Source organism: Canis lupus, chromosome 16 (assembly GCF_003254725.2).
Source record: "Canis lupus dingo isolate Sandy chromosome 16, ASM325472v2, whole genome shotgun sequence".
NCBI classification, from domain to species: domain Eukaryota; kingdom Metazoa; phylum Chordata; class Mammalia; order Carnivora; family Canidae; genus Canis; species Canis lupus.
In genome coordinates, this window is record NC_064258.1 from 6,928,169 (window position 1) to 6,948,373 (window position 20,205).

Consider the following 20,205-nt stretch of genomic DNA (forward strand, 5'->3'; position numbering starts at 1 on the left):
CATGAGAGGCCACCTGTTCTTTCCGAGCTGAGTGGCTGTGGTGGTGAGGTATTGTGGAATCACAGACTGGCACAGAAGTACAGAGAGGACTGGTTGGTGCTGGTTGACTTCAAAGTCAAGGGGGAAATCCTCTATATGTTTTTGAGATATGTACACTTCAAGCACATCTTTTTTGGCCATAAGTTCAGAACTGACTAATGAATCAGACTCAAGAGTTCAGGGTATGGTCTCATTGACACCAGTACTTTGCAAAAATGGTTCATTTCCTAAGAATGTTCAAAGAGCAGCTTCTTTTCCATTTTTATGTTAAGGATCTTGGTATCTGAGCATCCGTGGGTTCCATCAGAGAGGCAAATGTAAGCTAAGATAGATACAGGTAAACAACAGTGGTCTTAATGAAGGAATGGCTAGGATCTGGAATTGAGAAGCCCATATCAGGAGTTTCCTTCTGTTTCCTGGACTCATCCACTCCCAAGAGACAAAAGACCACTAAACTGAGAAACCTGGTAGCCATGGCAGATCAGGGAGTGAGGGAGATCCCCCAGGGGAATACTCTGGTGTTCTTAGGGAAGAGCTGGTACTCTGAGCCTCTTCATCAGCCAATAGCTAGGTTTTCCTAGGATGCCAATCTTCCTACAGGTTTTTAAAGCCCAGAATCCCCTCTTATTTGGCTCAAAATCTGTCATTTTTCCTTTCTTTATTTTCTCTACAATAGGGTATTGCTTGGTGGAACTGAGTCCAGGGAATAGGCTAAGACTCTCACTTCTCTGATCTTTCTTTGAGAGTAATACTCCTCTGCATATGCTTCTGCTGGGTATCCAGTATGCTCAAACTCCCTCTCTGTTTACATTTCTTTTCAGTTTTTAGGGACTTCCCACCTCCTATAGAAAACCATATTAGTGCTAAAAAGACTCCAAATGGAGTCATTTATCCCCAGACAGCAAACCAAGACTTAACTAAAGTTAAGTGCCCATTTACAGTCTGAAATGTCCTGGTCCCCATGAGGGAAGTCATCTGCATGATAAAGACCCTGCTATCCCTTACATCCCTCCCCTACTCACCCCCCCCCCCCCCCCCCCCCGCAAAGAAGATGTCCTATCTTCTGCCCATGTTTTAACTGGATTATTTGTGGTTCAGTGTGAGTTGTATAAGTTCTTTATATATTTTGGATACTAACCCTTCATTGGGTATGTAATTTGCAAATATCTTCTTTCATTCAGTAGATAGCCTTTTAGTTTTGTTGGTTGTTTATTTCATGGTGCAAAACACCAACACTAATTCAAAGGGATGCATGCACCCGTGTGATTATTTGCATGTTCTCTCCATGGTGTTTCTGTCTTACCCACCCCAGCACACTCTAGAGGACCTGGCCACTTTCTGGCACGAAGGAGAGTTCTCAGAATCATGCTGAGCCTTGATTCTTAAATGACCTTGCAACTGATTCTTCCTCTGACACCCATGGGGTCCCTGTGGTGCACCAACCATACTTTCCATCTCTTGAGGTAGGCTATTGTCTGTCCAAAGAATAGGTGAACCAGTTAGTCAATGAATGAATAAGTAGATGTATAACCAATATGATATACTTAACTAGCCTCAAACATTAATACTAATTGGTCTTTCTAATTGAACATTTGAAGTCTACCTGCCTTATTTATAAGAAATAGAGTGTCTTCCTCATAAAGCTTTCCCTGTATCATCCCTTCAGCTGATTGTTGAAGAACCCTTGGGCCTTGGCTCCCCAAATTCAGTCCTTTACAGGTTCCTTGGTAGCCTCATCTGGTCTTTCATTTGGCCATACGTGTCCCATTCATGGGGACCACAACTATATTCTGTGGTGCCCAACAATATTTCCTCAATACCATAGCCCCAGATACCTCTCCCTGTGCAACATTTCCTATTCTGAAAATTAAAGTTAACTTCTGGGTCACCTGGGAGGCACAGTCAGTTGAGCATCAGACTCTTTATCTCAGCTCAGGTCTTTTTTTTCTTTTTAAGATTTTATTTATTTATTTGAGAGAGAGGGAGAGAGAGAGAATCTCAGGCAAGCCAACTCCCTGCTGAGCAGGAAGCCTGACGTGGGACTTGATCTCAGAATGGTGAGTTCAAGTCCTGCATTGAGCTCTACATTGGGAGTGGAGCCTGTTTCAAAAAAAAGAAAAGTTAACTTCTGACCTAAGTTTCTGGGAAGGTGCTGTGGCCCCGCCCCGTTGGGCAGGAAGGGCTGCTGAAAGGCTGGGAGCAGAGAAGCCTCAAGCTTGTACAAGGGGAAGAAGCTCCACTGCAAGGCTGTGACTGAGCTGTTGGCACAGGGGTGTACGGCTGAGTTCCCCAGCAGCGCAGCCTGGGGCCTCAGAGTATGGTCTGTCAGGCAACTCAGCTGAGAATGGACTCTCCAAAAAAGTCAGCCTTCTCTGAGGGAAGGTTGTTATCGATGGAAATCACTAATTCCACTGCCCTTTCTGGGATGTGTCAGTAGTACCAGAAGAAGTACAAGCGACCAGAAATGGGGTCAGGCCTCAGAACCATGCTCTGTCCCCATCTCTGTGATATGGTAGCTATATTGTTGGGCTATACTGTTGGGCTGACTGCAGGTTCCATGCGTCCTGTGGCAGGAGATGGAGGGCAGAAAGAGAATAAGTGGAAGTTCAGAACTTGTCTTAGACAAACAGGGTAGGACAGGAAGGTCCCCACTCTCTCAGGACTCATCTGCTCCCAGGAGACCAAAGACCTCCCAGGAAAAGAGTCTGCTGTCTGGGGCAGGGGCAGGGGCAGGGGGAGGGGAGGGCTCTCCCAGAGGGGCATCTGGTCACAGTCCTGGGAGGTACCCTCAGATTCAAGAGCACCCCCACAGGCCTGAGTGGGAAGCCTTAGTACCACCATACACATGTGATGCCCAGGGCTCAACCCATTGCCTGCATTGGAGTGGGCAGGCCCGCAGGCCCCAAGGCAAATACTGCAGCTGTAGAAGCACCCTTGGAGAAGAAGAGCTTCAGGCCAGCGAGGCCAAGGATGATGATCTGAGCAGACTGGCAGGATCCGATCTCCTCTTTCACAGACACATGGAGCTACAGCCCAGAGGCACTGACTCTCTGACTTACAGTTTTGAGCCTGAAGATTTAATACTCGGACCCAGAGAAGAGTGATATGAATCTGAGGAGGAAAGTGTTGTCCTCAGTGGACAGAACTGATGGAGCCACAGGGTGAGGGAAGGAGGTGTTCTGGAAAAAGACTGAGCCTGTTTGGAGCTGGGACAGGGGCTGAGGTCCAGGGTCTCACTGGGGTGGAAGGAATAGTCAGAGGAAGGTGCCTGTGGGCAGGGGTCATGGCAGCACTGCTGTGGCCAGAGTGTAAAGTGGCCCCTGAAACATTCCCCAGGGCCATGTGCCTCCTGGAGGCTGCTTGGAGCAACTGGGGCTGGACCCTCTGGCTTGCATGCAGCTGGGCACAGACTGGAAGAAGGCTGAGCCAGGCCCCAGGCTGTGGGTGTCTGCGCTGGGCACTCAGCACTGCTGCAGCCACTGAGTGGACAACATAATGTTCTGGGATCTCTGCCTGGGGATGAAAGCTAGTCAGGAGGTGTTGAGCTAGTCTTCGTTGTCCCCAGGGCCCCCTGCTAGACCCAGGAGGTTTGTGCACAGGGAGAGGTTGGCTGTGTGGGGCTGTGTTTCTTTGCTAGCACAGAGATACAAGGCAGAGTCATTGGGCTCCAGGGCGTCCATGTGAAGGTAGAACTTGGAGCTGTCTGGGCACTCAGGTGAGAAGCGACCAGAAGCAGTCTCATTTTCAACGAGTACCTTGTAACTGTAGGCAAACATGAGCTTTGGTGGCTTCTGAGTGCTCTGTTGATACCAGTACACAGCATTATGTCCCAGATGTTGTTCACACTTGAGGGTCACTCTCCTCCCTGTCTCTGTTAACAGGTGTTTGGGGGTCTGGGTAATTCCAGTGTCCATGGGGACTGTTGAAAGAAAGGTCAAAATCAGACAAAGTCCAGAAAGAACAGTGTTGCTGTGGCCACAAGGACTATGTTTTGGTCCAGGGCAGCCCCTGGAACGTGAGACTCACCTGCTCCCAGTAGACAGAGAGCCACAGAGCACAGCAGCCTGCAGCCCATGTCAGAGAGGTTGTGGGCATCATCTAGCTAGGGTGTCCTGGGGAAGGGGCTGGGCTCTGGTCTCCTGGGCTTTGGTTGGTGATTTGCCTGTGATGTCACTGTCCCTGTCCTTTTCACCAGCCCCAGAGGATATTTCTTCTTCCCCTTTCATACCTTTGTAGATTCTGATAGAAGGTGAATTCAAACTGACTGGGCTGAGCTATTCCTCTGCCAGTTGCTCTCATGCTATTAGTTTCTGTCCTCCTTATCCAGATTCTCTCTCCATCCCCGTTCCTTCTAAGGCCCTGCTCAAAGGGCACTGTTCAAGGGAGAGACTATATCTGCTTCAAGGGAGCTCCTTCCTTCCATTTCAACTGTGTAGACATCACCTAAAATGTCGTTTTCTTCAGGATCTAAGCCCCACTGAGCCTTTTTGTCCATATCTGTGGAAAGGGGACTTCGAAGAGAGTGCTTCCACTTGGAGCCAGTGCCCTCCATTAAAATAGGCAGGACTGTGCTGCCAGCGAAGAGCCAGGCACTGGGAAGGGTGGTTGAGGGGAAAAGGGATCATCCAACCTCCACCCCAGTACTGAGGGTAAAATGCATGACTGGGCTTAGAGCAAACCAGATGCTCAAGGAGAGCAACACAAGTCATCCATGTAAAACAAAGGAAAATCAATTTATTTATTTATTTATTTATTTTAATAAATTTATTTTTTATTGGTGTTCAATTTGTCAACATATAGAATAACACCCAGTGCTCATCCCGTCAAGTGCCCACCTCAGTGCCTGTCACCCAGTCACCCTCACTCCCCGCCCACCTTTCCTCCCACCACCCTAGTTCATAGTGAAAGGGAATAAAGGGGAAAGGAGAAAAAATAAGTGGGAAATATCAGAAAAGGAGACAGAACATGAAAGACTCCTAACTCTGGGAAACGAACTAGGAAAATCAATTTAAAAATGATATACATTTACTATCTTTGAGGAATCTGCAACCAATGCTCCCACTGGACCTAAGGATGAAGCTCCAATGCCCTGCTTCCCTCAACAATCTTTCTACTATTCACTCTTCCCACCACTCACCTCAGCCTTAGAGTTTCAAAAGAGCCCCAGCGCCTCCTTTTGGGCAAGGCAGCAGTTATCCCAGTTTGCAGACTTCTTACCAGCCCAATGGTATCAGTTTAAAGGATGCCTATTCCTCATTCAACAGAAGAGAGGACAGGGGATGAGGGTCAGTGGCTCTGTGAGGGGTACAAGATGTATGCAGGTGTGAAAAGGAAGGAAGCATCTGAAACAAAAAAAGAGGCAGCAACATGGCCTTTCATCCATTTACCTAGGACATTAGGCCTCTACTCATTTTTCTAATGTAATAAAGTTTAAGTATTTTCAGGGTGGCCACTAAAACAAAAAAAGTAAAGGTATAGAAATTAGAATTTAAGCAAAGGAATTGATATTCTTCCCCTGAATGAGTTAGGTATCTAATGGACCTCCAATTCACTAAATCTGGAGATAATCCCATTTATAGACAAGAATCCAATACTAACAGTAGTGGAAAGGCTAGGATTGTTACTAATATGCTAGACATCCATTGTAGCAAAGAGTCACTTATCTGTTCTATAAGGAAAGAGCAGAATATGAATAAATAAAAATTGTTTTGCATGGTTTGACTTCCAAAATTAGAGTTCTAAGGATTGCAAATAACAATTTAATATAAACCGATACCTGGAACACTAAGGGGAAGTGAAAGGCTCAGTTGCCCTAAGAATAATAATTAACATAAGCCTTTCCCAAAGCAAGGGGTAGAGGTGAAAGGCTGAAAGGTGAGTTTAAGTGACCTGAATTAGGGATGTGCCCGTGGAAGGAAAATGATGTAAGGACAACCCGAATCACGGGAGAAACACTGAAGAGGTACAGTGGGAAACAGGTAAGGAAATTGATATAAACAATGTCTGTATATAATAATAATAATGGCAAATGTGGCTTGAAGATCCCAAGAAAGCTTGGGTTTGGGGCACAGAGTCCTGAAAAGGAAACCTTAGAGTGAGTGTAAGGAAATCCTCTCTTCTTGGCCACATCCTGATGGGCATGCACAGCGTGGGAGTCCAGAAGGTGAGAGAAGACAGGTTCTACCAGGCTGGAGAGCAGAGCAGAGACTTCAGAAGACGTGGAGCTGGAAGCCACTGGCATTCAGACCCAGCTAGGATGAGAAACAGTGGTGAACGTGCTGTGATTCTCCACTGAGACCCCTAAAAGGCCATGCATTAGTAATAATGACACATGCCAGGGCTCCCTAAAGAATCTTTTAGGCGTCTCCTCATTGATTATTCCATCCCCACACTCTCACTCTTCTGATCTGTACTGTACCAAGGCTGTTGTACCAAATTCCAATGTGCTGATGTTACCTGGCTTGAGGTAGGACCCATGACTAGCTACTGCCTTGAGATTCATGTCCAGAGTCCTTTGAAGGTCTATAATATCCTCCATCACCTGGGTACGGCAGGAGCGGCAGGAATCTTCAAGATGCCACTGGATCTGAATTGAGAAGAATGGCCCTGGTCATCCTTCTGGAAAGGAGGGAGTCTGCAGAGCACAAGCCTACGCCTGCTGGTGCTTATCCTCAACATTTTCTTTCCAGTTCACCTGTTGCCAGAACTTTCATGCTTCTTCAAAGAGATTTCTATCCAGCAAACTCGGTGATGATCTGAATATCCTTACAATCTTAGATATTTTTATCTTCATCTGCTTTTCCTCTTTAGGCTGATAAGTAGAATTATGTAAGGATTCTCAGAGCATAACTGTAGATCTGCCCCATCAAGGATGTGGGCAGCCTGTACTAGAGATAAGAAACTCCAGTCAGGGAGCTCACTGGGAGTGAAAGGGGCCTCAGGGTCAGGTGAACATGTAGTCCTGGTGTACAGTTGCCTGGCTGAGCCAGGGGGTTTGTGCACAGGGAGGTAGTGACTTTGCAGGGCTGTGTCTTGGCTGCTGGCACAGAAATACACAGCAGAGTCTCCTGTCTCCAGAGAGTTGACATGAAGGTTTAAATGAGCTTTGTCAGATGTCTCAGGTGAGAAACGACCTGGAACTGATTCATTTAGAATGAGTTCCTTATTGTTGTAGATAAACATAACGTTCAGCAGTTGCTTGAGGTCTTGATAATACCAGTACATAGCATCATGGCCCAGATTTTGTTCACATTGCTAAAAAGCAAGAGAAGACTGAGGTGTGAGAAGCTTGTAGGATGTCACAGGGACTGACTGGTCTGGGTAATAGCGTTTGCGTTTAGGGACTGCCACCTAGGAGAGAGTTCCAGTAAGACCTAAGCACAAGCTCAAGTAGGAGCGGGGATTGACTGAAAATGCCACAAAAGGACTTTTTTGGGGGAGGGGGTGGAAATGTTTCAGAACTGGCTTGTGGTGGTAGTTAAGTAGTGCATAAGTATATTTAAACTCACTGAGTTGTACATTTGAAACGGGTAAGTATTATGTCATGCAAATCACACTTTAGTAAAGTAAAAATACTCTGCAAGTTTCATTTGGTACCTAAATGATCACATACTAGGAGGAAAGTTGAACAGACATCAATAAACCTGAAGTTTAGTTTAAATTCAACTCACTTACCAACCAGATTCAGAACACTTGCCCCTACCAAGATATCATAGTGTAAGCAAAAAGGAATCGTCTCTATAAAAGAATACATGATCCGTAATCTTCATCTCCTCTCTAAAATTTTTCATATAAAATATCCAGCATTCAAACACATATCATCTGTTGTTGAGGGGACAGGATGACATGGCCAAAACCAAAAGGGAAACATAAGAAACAGACCCAAAATGATTCAGATGGAGTTTTCAGACACTGACATGGAAATAACTGTTATTAATATGTTCTACAAAGTGGCCGACAAAATGGAGAATTTTAGTAAACAACTGAAAACCATAGTAAATACTTAAGTGGAGATTGTAGAGTCGAAATACACAAAACACCTACGATTAAGGTAAATCTGTATGGTTTTAAAAGCAGAACCAATAGAGTTGAAATGAGTAGGTAAGTGGAAGATAAGTCAAATGGAAATATCTAGGCCAAATCATGTACAGAAAGAAAAAGCGTGGAACATGTGAAAAATTAGAATGTTAATTGAGCCATTTTTATAGATAAGTGGTTGCTCCTCAATCTACAACTTTCAAGGGACTTTGAGACAACTACGAAAGCTTCATCCATCAGTTCTCATCCTCCTGATTCAGAATTGTCTCATAGAACAATAACTTCTGATGTTTCTGGCTGTGCATGTCTAAGTTTCAAGCGGCCTATTTGAGGGTCTCAATCACGGCCACAGAGTATACAGGAAGGAAGCTAAATACATGGACCATGTTTAAGAGGAGGTTCAATCTTTATTGAATGGGTGGAGGTGGTGCATGAATTAGTTGTGGCTGGAATCAGTGTAGGGCCAAGATGATAGGATACAAGTGATACAAAAGAGGCACTGGATACAGTCCACTCCTTGCTTTGCTTCAAGTCCAAATACCAAGGTCTTCAGGTGGTGGCCAGCTGCAATCCCTCCAAGCACAGGTTTAGGGCTGTGGGGGTGCTGTACTCAAAGCGATAACTGATGTTTATTATCTCCTTCATCACCAATTATATAATTTCTCCAACTTTGCTTAGCACTTTAGTGTTCTAAGTCATTTGCTTGTTGAGATGATCTAGACATTCATCTCTGTGGGTTTCAGTCCCCTTAGGTGCCTCTATTGTCAGACTAGGATGGTTGCAACTGCAAAATTGTCATTATCACCAGGAATTTAGGCACCAAGTGATGCTTGAATTAGTTCCCTGAATTCCAGGTAGAACTTTTCCCATTTCCACTGTGTAGCAGAAACTCTATCTCCTCATGATAATAAGATAAATACCTCCATCCTTACAACTGGATCGGAGTAAAAGGGGCCCCTAATGACCAGGTATTCTCATACTTCAGGTTCACTGGAATCTTTACCATGTCCCATGGTGGAAGCATCCACCATGCGCCTCCCTCTACTGAGGAATCACAACCTCTTATCTAGGGACTTTTAGTACAGGAAAATGATGTTTGAAATTAAAACTGGGTCACTGGGAGCTGTGAGGAGGATACCCATCCTAATCCCACCAATGGCTTCTGGACTCATGGATTGTGACCATAGTCCCATATTTTAGGTGTTTGTTCAGTCATAGCACATCCTAGAGCATATGACCCCAGCTCCACAGGTATCAGTTCTGAGCAGCCCCTTAGCCAAAATTATAGTACATTCTTTTTTCATTCATAAAGACAGATGCATCTGAGAGATCCGTATGTGTAAAGAAATTGGACCTCATGGTTATAAACCCATGATTTCATTTCCTTAGCACTAAAATGGGATCCTTTAGTCTGAAAATTTCTGAGACCTCAAATCAGTGAGACAGTCATTCTCTACCCCTTAATGGTGGTGCTGCCATGGATGTAATTGAGTAAATGAATATTTCCTGTGTCTGTGTGATAAGCTCTGCTCAAGACTTTTCCCCTCCAATCAATGCTTGATCTCATTCTGACTTATTATAAGGAAATCCATTCTTTTGTTTTGAAGTCTTCCCTCTACCTTTCTTGTTCCAACTCATCAAAAACACCGGGGTTTTATTCAAAAGCAAGACAGTGACTCTGACAGCCCCATGTCAAGTTTGGGGGACTGATCCATTCCTGTTCCCTTCTAGATGCTGTTTGGGTTTTGCTGCTAAATTCTGATCCCGCAATCCCAGCCTTATTCTGATGATTCTCTTACTGGTCTAGACCACTGTTAGCCTGAAGTGGGGTCCCAATAATGGACTCCATCTTTGCTGTTCCCTTAACATTCTCACGCCAAGTAATGCATAAGGGACTTACTGGGAAGACATCACTGACAATTCAGGCCCTTGTGTTGACTCGCATATCCTCCTTAAGATTTATCTTGGAAGTACTCTATACATTTATACAAATATCAAAGTCATTCCTTGGTAATCACTTCTCCATTCTATGAATTAAAATGATTTATTTCTAAGCTACCCAAACAACGCAAAACAAAATCCAAGATACAGAAGGAGGTAAAGAGAGAACCTAGGTCACTTGATGGTGGCTTCCTGGGAAGCAACTCTCCCAACTTTGGAGCCCACAATAACCCGAGAGTATATATGAAGATACTGCAAAACATGCGCCCTGGTCAGTCATGCCAGAGATATCCTCTTTTGGTGGTTTAAATTCAGACATGTGTATTTAGAGACGGCTGAAAAATCAAGTCCAGTCGGAAAGGAATCTGGGAGCTAGAAAGAGGCAGAAGTATGAGGGTTTGTGTGCAGGCTGTAGGTGTCTTGGCAAGCCTGTGGCTACACTGCTGGCCCAGAGGTACATGGCTGAGTCTCCCAGCTCTGTGGCTGGATCTCCAGAGTGGACAATGATGCATCAGGATTATCCAGCTGAGAATTGATCCTTGAATATTTAGGACTTCTCCAAGAGAGTATCCTTGTAGAATAAAATTAGAAACTCCACTTTCTGCCCCAGCATCTGCCTCTACCAATGGAGGTATAAGTGACCAGAGATGGGGTCACACGTCAGGATAACTCTCATCCCCCAATCTGTGACCAGGTGGCTGGGAGTCTGTTTGACTTCAGGTTCTGTGTGTCCTGTGGGAGGAAAAAGAAGCCAGAGATTGAATAAGGAAATGGTTTAGAAGAGCCTCAGGTAAGTCCAAGATGAGAAATTCCCAAGGATTCACCTGCTTGCAAGACACTAAATATAATCCCATACAAGAGCCAGATATCCATGGCAGAGTCAGGGCAGGAATGAGTGTTCTCCTAGCTCAGGCCTCTGCACCCCATGGATTCCTGCTACACCCACTGGGGCGCCCCCTACAGGAGAGAGGAGGGAGCCTCTGTGTCAGTGCAGGCATCTGACTCCCCAGGACACAGGGGTCTGCTCAGCCCATGGTGTCTGCTAGCCTGTGCAGGATGGAGGACCATGGCAAGGGGCAATGCCAGAAATCCTGGGGTTCGGCAAGGACAGCCCCAAGGATGCAGTCCTGCTCTGAAATGTCAGGGGCCCTTCCAGTCTTATTGCCTATTGTGAGCAACAATCCTGGGGCAGAGGACTCTGTGGCTGATAATGCAGGATGTGAAGACCTGAAGAATTAGTATGAGAGTGACAGAAGGAAAGAAAATTAGGCCTGAAGGTGTCACAGCTGAGAGGAAGAGAAGCTCTTGGGGAGCTCAGTCCCGGGACATGTAGCAGACAATGACCTGGAAAGAATGATCCAAATCTGGGGAGGAAACAATTGTCTTCAGGGGTAGGAACTGACTGAGCTGGGTGGTGAGGGGAGGAGGTGTTCTGGAAAAGGGCTCAGCCTGTTTGGAGCTGGGACAGGGGCTGAGGTCCAGGGTCTCACTGGGGTGGAAGGAATAGTCAGAGGAAGGTGCCTGTGGGCAGGGGTCATGGCAGCACTGCTGTGGCCAGAGTGTAAAGTGGCCCCTGAAACATTCCCCAGGGCCATGTGCCTCCTGGAGGCTGCTTGGAGCAACTGGAGCTGGACCCTCTGGCTTGCATGCAGCTGGGCACAGACTGGAAGAAGGCTGAGCCAGGCCCCAGGCTGTGGGTGTCTGCAATGGGCACTCAGCACTGCAGCGACCCCTGAGTACACAGCCTGCATGAGGTTCTGGGATCTCTGTCTGGGGCCCTACAGGAGATGTTGAGCTAGTTTTGGTTGCCCAAGGGCCCCCCTGCTAGACCCAGGATGTTTGTGCACGGGGAGAGGTTGGCTGTGTGGGGCTGTGTCCCTGCTGCTAGCACAGAGATACAAGGCAGAGTCATCGGGCTCCAGGGCGTCCACGTGAAGGTAGAGCCTGGAGCTGTCTGGGCACTCAGGTGAGAAGCGACCGGAGGCAGGCTCATTCTCAATGAGTTCCTTATATCTGTAGGCAAACATAAGCTTCGGTGGCTTCTGAGCGCTCTGCTGATACCAGTACACAGCATCATGTCCCAGATGTTGTTAACACTTGAGGGTCACTCTCCTCCCAGGCCCTGTTACCAGGTGTTTTGGGGTCTGGGTAATTCCAGTGTCCATGGGGACTGTTGAAAGAAAGGAACAAAATCAGACAAAGCCCCGAAAGAAGAGTGTTGATGCAACCAAAGGGACACTGCTTGAGGTCCCAAGGCAACATCTGGAACGTGAGACTCACCTGCTCCCAGTAGACAGAGAGCCACAGAGCACAGCAGTCTGCAGCCCATGTCAGAGAGGTTGTGGGCATCATCTAGCTAGGGTGTCCTGGGGAAGGGGCTGGGCTCTGGTCTCCTGGGCTTTGGTTGGTGATTTGCCTGTGATGTCACTGTCCCTGTCCTTTTCACCAGCCCCAGAGGATATTTCTTCTTCCCCTTTCATACCTTTTGTAAATTCTGAGAGAAGGTGAATTCAAATGGACTGGGCTGAGCTATTCCTCTACCAGTTGCTCTCATGCTATTAGCTGCTTTCCTCATTATACAGACTCTCCATCCCCTCATCATTCCAACAGGCAGATTAAAGGACTCTGCTAAGGGACAGCCTAATTCACTCAAGGCCCTCCTTACTTCCCTGTTCAGTCCTGCAGACTTCACCCAAAACGTTGTTTCCCTCAGGGTCTAAGCTCCCTTGATTCCTTCTGTGCATATCAGTGGAAAGGGGAATTGGAGGGCTGTACTTCCTTCTGAGGTAGTACTGCCAGCAAGGACCAGGCACTGGGAAGGGGGGCTGAGGGGACAAGGGATCAGCCAACCCCCACGCCAGTACTGAAGGTATAGTACTTGCCTGTGCTTAGAGCAAACAGGAGGCTCAAGGTGAACAACACAAGTTATCTGTGTAGGACCAAGGGAATCAATTTGAAAATTATTATCGTTTAGTATCTTTGAGGAATCTGCAACCAATCCCCCCCACCCTAGACCTAAAAATGGAGCCTCAATGCCATGCTTCACTCCACAATCCTTCCATTATTCACTCCCCTGCCCTCCCCTCCCCCTACCTCTGCATTTTCAAAAGAGCCACATTGTCTCCTTGGGGCCAAGGTCGCATATTTCCCGATTGCAGGCTTCTAACCAGCTCCGTGGTAGCAGGTGGATCATGCCTATAGTTCATTTTCCAGAGAGGAAGACAGAGGGAGGGGGCAGGGGTCAGTCAGTGGCTTTGTGAGGGGTACAAGATCACAGTTGATATTCTCCTCTTGAACAAGTTAGGTAGATAATGGATGTCTGATTCATTACTGGTGGAGATATTTAGTTCTTAGACAAGAACCCAAAATTAATCCTGGAGGAAAGGCTGGCATTGCTATTATTACACTTAGCATGCCGGACATGACTGTGGCAAAGAGATACAGATTGGCCATTCTACAAGCATAGAGCTAAAACATGAATAAATATAATTCTACTGTATTGTTTGCCTTCTGCCAAGCAAAGCTCCAATGATACAAAAAAAAAAAAAAAACTACAACAACCAATATATTTATTTAAACTGATATCCTAACCACTAAGTGGAAATTAAAGGCTCAGTTGCCCTGACAACAATAGTTAACAAACCTTTCCCACTCAAGGGGTAGAAGTGAAAGTCTGAAAAGTGCTTTTAAGTCATGTGGATAAGGGATATGCCTATGGACAGAAAATGATGTAAGGACGACCCGAATCACAGGAAGAAACAGTGAAGAGGTACAATGGGAAACAGGTAAGGAAATTGATATAAACTCTGTCTGTATATAATATTGTGAAATGTGGCTTGAAGATCCCAAGAAGGCTTGGATTTGGGGCACAAAGTCCCGAAAAGGAACTCTAAGCATGAGTGTAAGGAAATCCTCTTTCTTCTTGGCTACTTTCTGATGTTCATGTGCATGCACAGCCTGGGAGTCCAAAGCTGAGAGAGCACAGGTTCTACTGGGCTGGGGAGCTGAGCAGAGATTTCAGAAGATGTCGAGCAAGAAGACATCAGCATCCAGATCCAGTTAGGATGAGAGACGTTGGTGAATGTGCTGTGATTCTGCACTGAGACCCCAAAATTCTATGCCCTAGGAATAATGACCACATGCTAGGGCTCCGTAACAGGGAGGGCAACACTGAAATAAAATCTAGCAAATCCTACAGTGAAACTGCCAGATTGAAACCTAATGTTCTTCAGAAGAGCACAGAGAACCCAGAGCGTCCCACCTATATTGTCCAAAATGCCCCACAGAAACCCTTTATAATCTTCCCTGAAGAATCTTTTAGACGTCTCCTCATTGACTATTCCATCCCCACACTCTCACTCTTCTGATCCATACTGTACCAGTGCTGCTGTATCAAATGCCAATGTGCTCATGCTACCTGGCTTCAGGTAGGACCCATGACTAGCTACTGCCTTGAGATTCGTGTCCAGAGTCCTTTGAAGGTCTATAATATCCTCCATCACCTGGGTACGGCATGAGCGGCAGGAATCTTCAAGATGCCACTGGATCTGAATTGGAAAGAGAGGCCCTGGTCATCCTTCTGGAAAGGAGGGAGTCTGCAGAGCACAAGCCTACCCCTCCTGGGGCTTATCCCCAACACATTCTTTCTAGTTCACCTGTTGCCAGAACTTTTATCCTTCTCCAAAGAGATTTCTATCCAGCGACTCAGTGATGATCTGAATATTCCTACAATCTTAGATATTTTATCTTTATCTCTTTTTCCTCTTTAGGCTTTTGCTCATTGAATATTTTTAGTGAATAGTGTATTCAGTTATACTGTTTATACCATTGGCATCCAAATGTACAGCAGAGAAATTCAAGGAATGGCTCCTTCCACCATGTAAGATCTTCAGCACATGGGACAAGGTACTTCCTTTTTTCTGAAATTCTGAGTACTTCAGTAAATTTATTGGAAATCCTGAGAACATCAGTGAATTTATTGCTCTAGGTGATAAATGGATTTCTGTGAGACTTGTCAGAGCTTAATTGTAGATCTGCCCCATCAGGGATGTTGGCAGCCTGTACTACAGATTGGAAACTCCATTCAGAGATCTCACGAGGGCATTGGGGGTGGTGGTGAATGGAGCTTAGGTTCATGTGAACATATAGTCCCCACAGCTTCCTGGCTGGGCCAGGGGGTTTGTGCACAGGGGTGTAGTGAGTGTGTAGGGCTGTGTCTTGGCTGCTGGCACAGAAATACACAGCAGAGTCACCTGTCTCCAGGGAGTTGACATGAAGGTTTAAATGAGCTTTGTCAGATGTCTCAGGTGAGAAACGACCTGGAACTGATTCATTTAGATTGAGTCCCTGATTAAAGTAGATAAACATGATCTTCAGCAGTTGCTTGAGGTCTTGCTTATACCAGTACATAGCATTATGGCCCAGATTTTGCTCACATTTTAGTAACTTCTTCGATCCCACGTGCGCGATGAGGTATCTTGGAGTCTGGGAAACTGTTGTGTCCAGGGGTGCTGAGAAGGAAAGGAGAAGAATTCAGACCAGTCCCAGATGGCAGGCTCTTGCTGGCCACATGATGAACAGGCTGAGGGACGCATCATAGCATCACGCCAGCTGGACCAAGGACTCACCTGCTCCCAGGAGGCAGAGGACCATACAGCAGAGGAACCCGGAGCCCATGGTGGAGACAGGCACAGTCTGGTCCTCAGTGGTAAGAAGTAGGCGGCAGTTCTCCACTGCCCTGACAGGTGCGCTGCCTGTGATGTCACAGCCCAGAATGACTTCCCCATGCTGGGCCTCTCCTCTTCCTTCATTTCCTGCCCTTGTGCCTTTCAAGACATGCTAATTTCTCCTGTTTTCAAAGGAATTTGGAATATCTAGGGATAGTTTGAATGGGACATCTCTTGCCTCAGGAATATATCTCTGCCTCCCTGGGTTTTGGCTGGCCCACATCTGGCCACCTCCTCCCTCCTCCTCGTTTTGGCTCCACTCTCAGATTTGGGCAAGTTTCTCTTTTCTGTATCTTCTCGTCTTTCTCCTCAGTAATGCAGGGAGATCCCTCTCAAATCTTGGTTCCACTGAATCTCTGATGTGTGCTCCGCCGCCCCCCTGGCTACTTCAGTTGTGGACAAAAGAACCACAGTGGGGTCTCCCACAGGCACCAGCTGCAGACAACTAAAATGCATGAAGGAATGTTAGGAGCAAGCTGTGATGATAAGTCCCCTTGAGGGGGACCATACTGCAACCCCATCCCTGTGAAGGTGTTCTCCGTCGGAGGGGCAGTTCAATGTAGTGAGCAGGAGGCAGCTAGGCAATGAGCAGTCCCTGTGGGACAGGAGCAAACAGTTGGAGAGGTGAATGACAGCAAGAGAGTGGGGGAAAACCTGGGCTGAATGACTTTACTGTCCTTGACCTGTCTACAGGTCACCTTCTTTTTTGGTACCAAATTTACACCTAAATGTTTAGCCTAAGGCATCTCAACCTCAGAGATATTGCAGCATTGTTCTGGATATATCTGTGTTGTGGACACTGCTTAGCAGCATTGTGGTCTCTATCCACTACCTGCCAGTAGCTCTCCCACCCCAGCTGGGACAACAAGATGTCTCTACCATCACCAAACTGCGCCTGTTGACAACCACTGCCCCTTTATTCATTGGAGACCTATAGCCCCAGGCCACCACCTCTTTCATGGGTTCTGGTGGTGCCATGGCTCCTCCTAGTGGTCGTCAAGGCGCACTTCCCAGATCCCAGTGTCCTGGGCAGGCTCCAGCACTTACTAAGGCCAAGTCAGGAGGAGCTAGGCATGAGAACAAGACACTATTACTGCCACAGAGACAGCAGGCACATATGCTAATACCCACACCCACACCCACACCCACACCCACCACACACACTGTTTGGCATCACTAACTGTCAACTACTGGTCAACTTCTTCAAACACAGGTGTTTTGCTTTCCTTTTTATTTTTTTCTTAGTTGAACACAGAACAGGTGCTTGAGACACAGTAGTGAACCAAACAGAAACAACCACCATCCTTCCAGGAACTCTAACACGCTTTACTTATTTGCTCTCATTGAATAGTTATTTAGTGCAAAGCACAGGGAAGGCAATATTCTCATGCTCATGACGCTTGTATTCTGATAGGAACAAAAAGAATATCACAGACTGCTCTAGGCATATTAAATATAAAAGATATAGAAGTGAGGATATAATCAGTAGTAACACAGTTAAAAACTACCCTATATGACTTCCCACTTGTTCATCTAAAACAATGGGCTGAAATAAATAATTTCCAAGTCTCTCTCCATGTTTAGATTGTATGATGCTAACCAGGGAGACCCCTAGATGATAGCTGGATTAGTGGGGCTTATGCATGCAGTTCCCAAGTACTTACCTCAAGGTCCCTCTCAGCTTATAAGGGAAGCTTTACAAAGAAAACTGGATCGTGGTGATAGTTGAGTAGTACCTAAGTATATTTAAACTCCAAGAGTTGTACACTTGAAATGGGTACTATTTCATGCAGATTACACTTCAGTAAAGTAAAAATACTCCAGACGTTTCATTTGGAACCTAAGTGATCACATACTAGGAGCAAAGGTGAACAGCCATCCACAAAACTGAAGCTTGGTTGAAATCCAACTCATTTTTCAAACAGATTCAGAAGACTTGCCCCCACCAAGATGTCGTAGTATAAGCAAAAAGGAACTATCTCTATAAGATAATACATCATCCAGAGCCGTCATCTTATCTCTAACATTTTTCACTTACAATATCTAGCATTCAAACACAGATCATCTCTGGGCTGGCTCTACAGAGTGGAGAATGATCCATCAGACCTTCCAGCTGAGAACTGATCTCTGAGTGTTTAGACTTCTCAAGAGAGTATCCTTGTAGGATAAAATAAGAAACTCCACTTTCTGCCCCAGCATCTGTCTCTACCAATGGAGGTATAAGTGACCAGAGATGGGGTCACACGTCAGGATAACTCTCATCCACCTCTCTGTGACCAGGTGGCTGGGAGTCTGTTTGACTTCAGGTTCTGTGTGTCCTGTAGAAGGAGAAAGAAGCCAGAGATTGAATAAGGAAATGGTTTAGAAGAGCCTCAGGTAAGTCCAAGATGAGAAATTTCTAAGATTTCAACTGCTTACCAAAGACTAAAAATCTCCCAAGAGCCTGGAATCCATGGCAGAGTCAGGGCAGGAATGAGTGTTCTCCTAGCTCAGGCCTCTGCACCCCATGGATTCCTGCTACACCCACTGGGGCGCCCCCTACAGGAGAGAGGAGGGAGCCTCTGTGTCAGTGCAGGCATCTGACTCTCTAGGACACAGGGGTCGGCTCAGCCCATGGTGTCTGCTAGCCTGTGCAGGATGGAGGACCATGGCAAGGGGCAATGCCAGAAATCCTGGGGTTCGGCAAGGACAGCCCCAAGGATGCAGTCCTGCTCTGAAATGTCAGGGGCCCTTCCAGTCTTATTGCCTGTTGTGAGCAACAATCCTGGGGCAGAGGACTCTGTGGCTGATAATGCAGGATGTGAAGACCTGAAGAATTAGGATGAGAGTGACAGAAGGAAATGGAATTAGGCCTGAAGGCGTCACAGCTGAGAGGAAGAGAAGCTCTTGTGGAGCTCAGTCCTGGGACATGTAGCAGACAATGACTTGGAAAGAATGACCCAACCCTGGGGAGGAAACAATTGTCCTCAGAGGTAGGAACTGACTGAGCTAGGTGGTGAGGGGAGGAGGTGTTCTGGAAAAGGGCTCAGCCTGTTTGGAGCTGGGACAGGGGCTGAGGTCCAGGGTCTCACTGGGGTGGAAGGAATAGTCAGAGGAAGGTGCCTGTGGGCAGGGGTCATGGCAGCACTGCTGTGGCCAGAGTGTAAAGTGGCCCCTGAAACATTCCCCAGGGCCATGTGCCTCCTGGAGGCTGCTTGGAGCAACTGGAGCTGGACCCTCTGGCTTGCATGCAGCTGGGCACAGACTGGAAGAAGGCTGAGCCAGGCCCCAGGCTGTGGGTGTCTGCGCTGGGCACAGGTTGCATGAGGTTGCATGAGGTTCTGGGATCTCTGTCTGGGGCCCTACAGGAGATGTTGAGCTAGTTTTGGTTGCCCAAGGGCCCCCCTGCTAGACCCAGGATGTTTGTGCACGGGGAGAGGTTGGCTGTGTGGGGCTGTGTCCCTGCTGCTAGCACAGAGATACAAGGCAGAGTCATCAGGCTCCAGGGCGTCCACGTGAAGGTAGAGCCTGGAGCTGTCTGGGCACTCAGGTGAGAAGCGACCGGAGGCAGGCTCATTCTCAATGAGTTCCTTATATCTGTAGGCAAACATGAGCTTCGGTGGCTTCTGAGCCCTCTGCTGATACCAGTACACAGCATCATGTCCCAGATGTTGTTCACAGTTGAGGGTCACTCTCCTCCCAGGCCCTGTTACCAGGTGTTTGGGGGTCTGGGTAATTCCAGTGTCCATGGGGACTGTGGGAGCAAGAAACCAAAGTTACAGTGTTTAGGAAGCAGTACCATGAAAAAAGCCAGAAGCCTGAGGACAGAGATGTCCCAGGAGTTCTCAGGACTCACCTGCCCCCAGGAGACAAAGGACCACCCAGTAGAGGAGCCTGCAGCCCATGGCAGCACCTGACTGGAAGGGACTGGAGTCTGCTCAGATTCCTGTACCGGCACCTGATGAGGATTTGCTGGTGAAGTTCGTGTCCTATTTACTTCCACAGCTCACATTTCCTCTCTCACTTATGCCCTGTACCAGCGTCACCAGAGCTGGTCTTGGTCTGGCGTGGCAGGACCAAATGTACCAGGGCAGGTGTGGAAGATTTCCTACGCCCAGCTGCCTCAAGGAGGTTTCTCAGTCAGTTGCTTTTTCTTTTCTTTCTTTCTTTTTTTTTTTTGCTAGTAGCTTCCTCCCCCAACTGAGCCTTTCCTTTCTCTTTCTACTTGACAGCACCTCCTCAGCTCAGACATGCATTCCTTCCCTTGGGGTAGATGTCCCCCCACACTGTGTCTCATAGAACCAGGACAATCCCACTCAAGCCTCATCTTGATTTAACTCAGAGATACCACCTTGCTTGGTTTGTGGAGTCTCTCCCTGTCTCCAGCTGTGCTTCATTTTATTTTATTTTTTAAAAAGATTTTATGTATTTATTCATGAGAGACACAGAGAGAGAAGAGGCAGAGACACAGACAGAGGGAGAA

General features: G+C 46.9%; 2 gene segments (V, D, J or C); both read right to left on the reverse strand.

The window, feature by feature from the left end:
- The window catches only part of LOC112650920 (T cell receptor beta constant 1-like), a 198,284-nt gene extending 182,430 nt beyond the window's left edge, over positions 1–15,854 (reverse strand). The window contains 2 exon segments of the C gene segment in view: positions 15,270–15,527; positions 15,645–15,854. Of these exon segments, the coding sequence occupies positions 15,270–15,527; positions 15,645–15,693 (307 nt within the window).
- Positions 15,855–16,926: 1,072 nt separating this feature from the next.
- On the reverse strand, positions 16,927–19,859 carry LOC125752681 (T cell receptor beta variable 4-1-like). The segment is given in 2 exon segments: positions 16,927–19,476; positions 19,579–19,859. Coding segments are annotated over 2 exon segments (441 nt in total).
- Between the last annotated feature and the right edge of the window lie 346 nt (positions 19,860–20,205).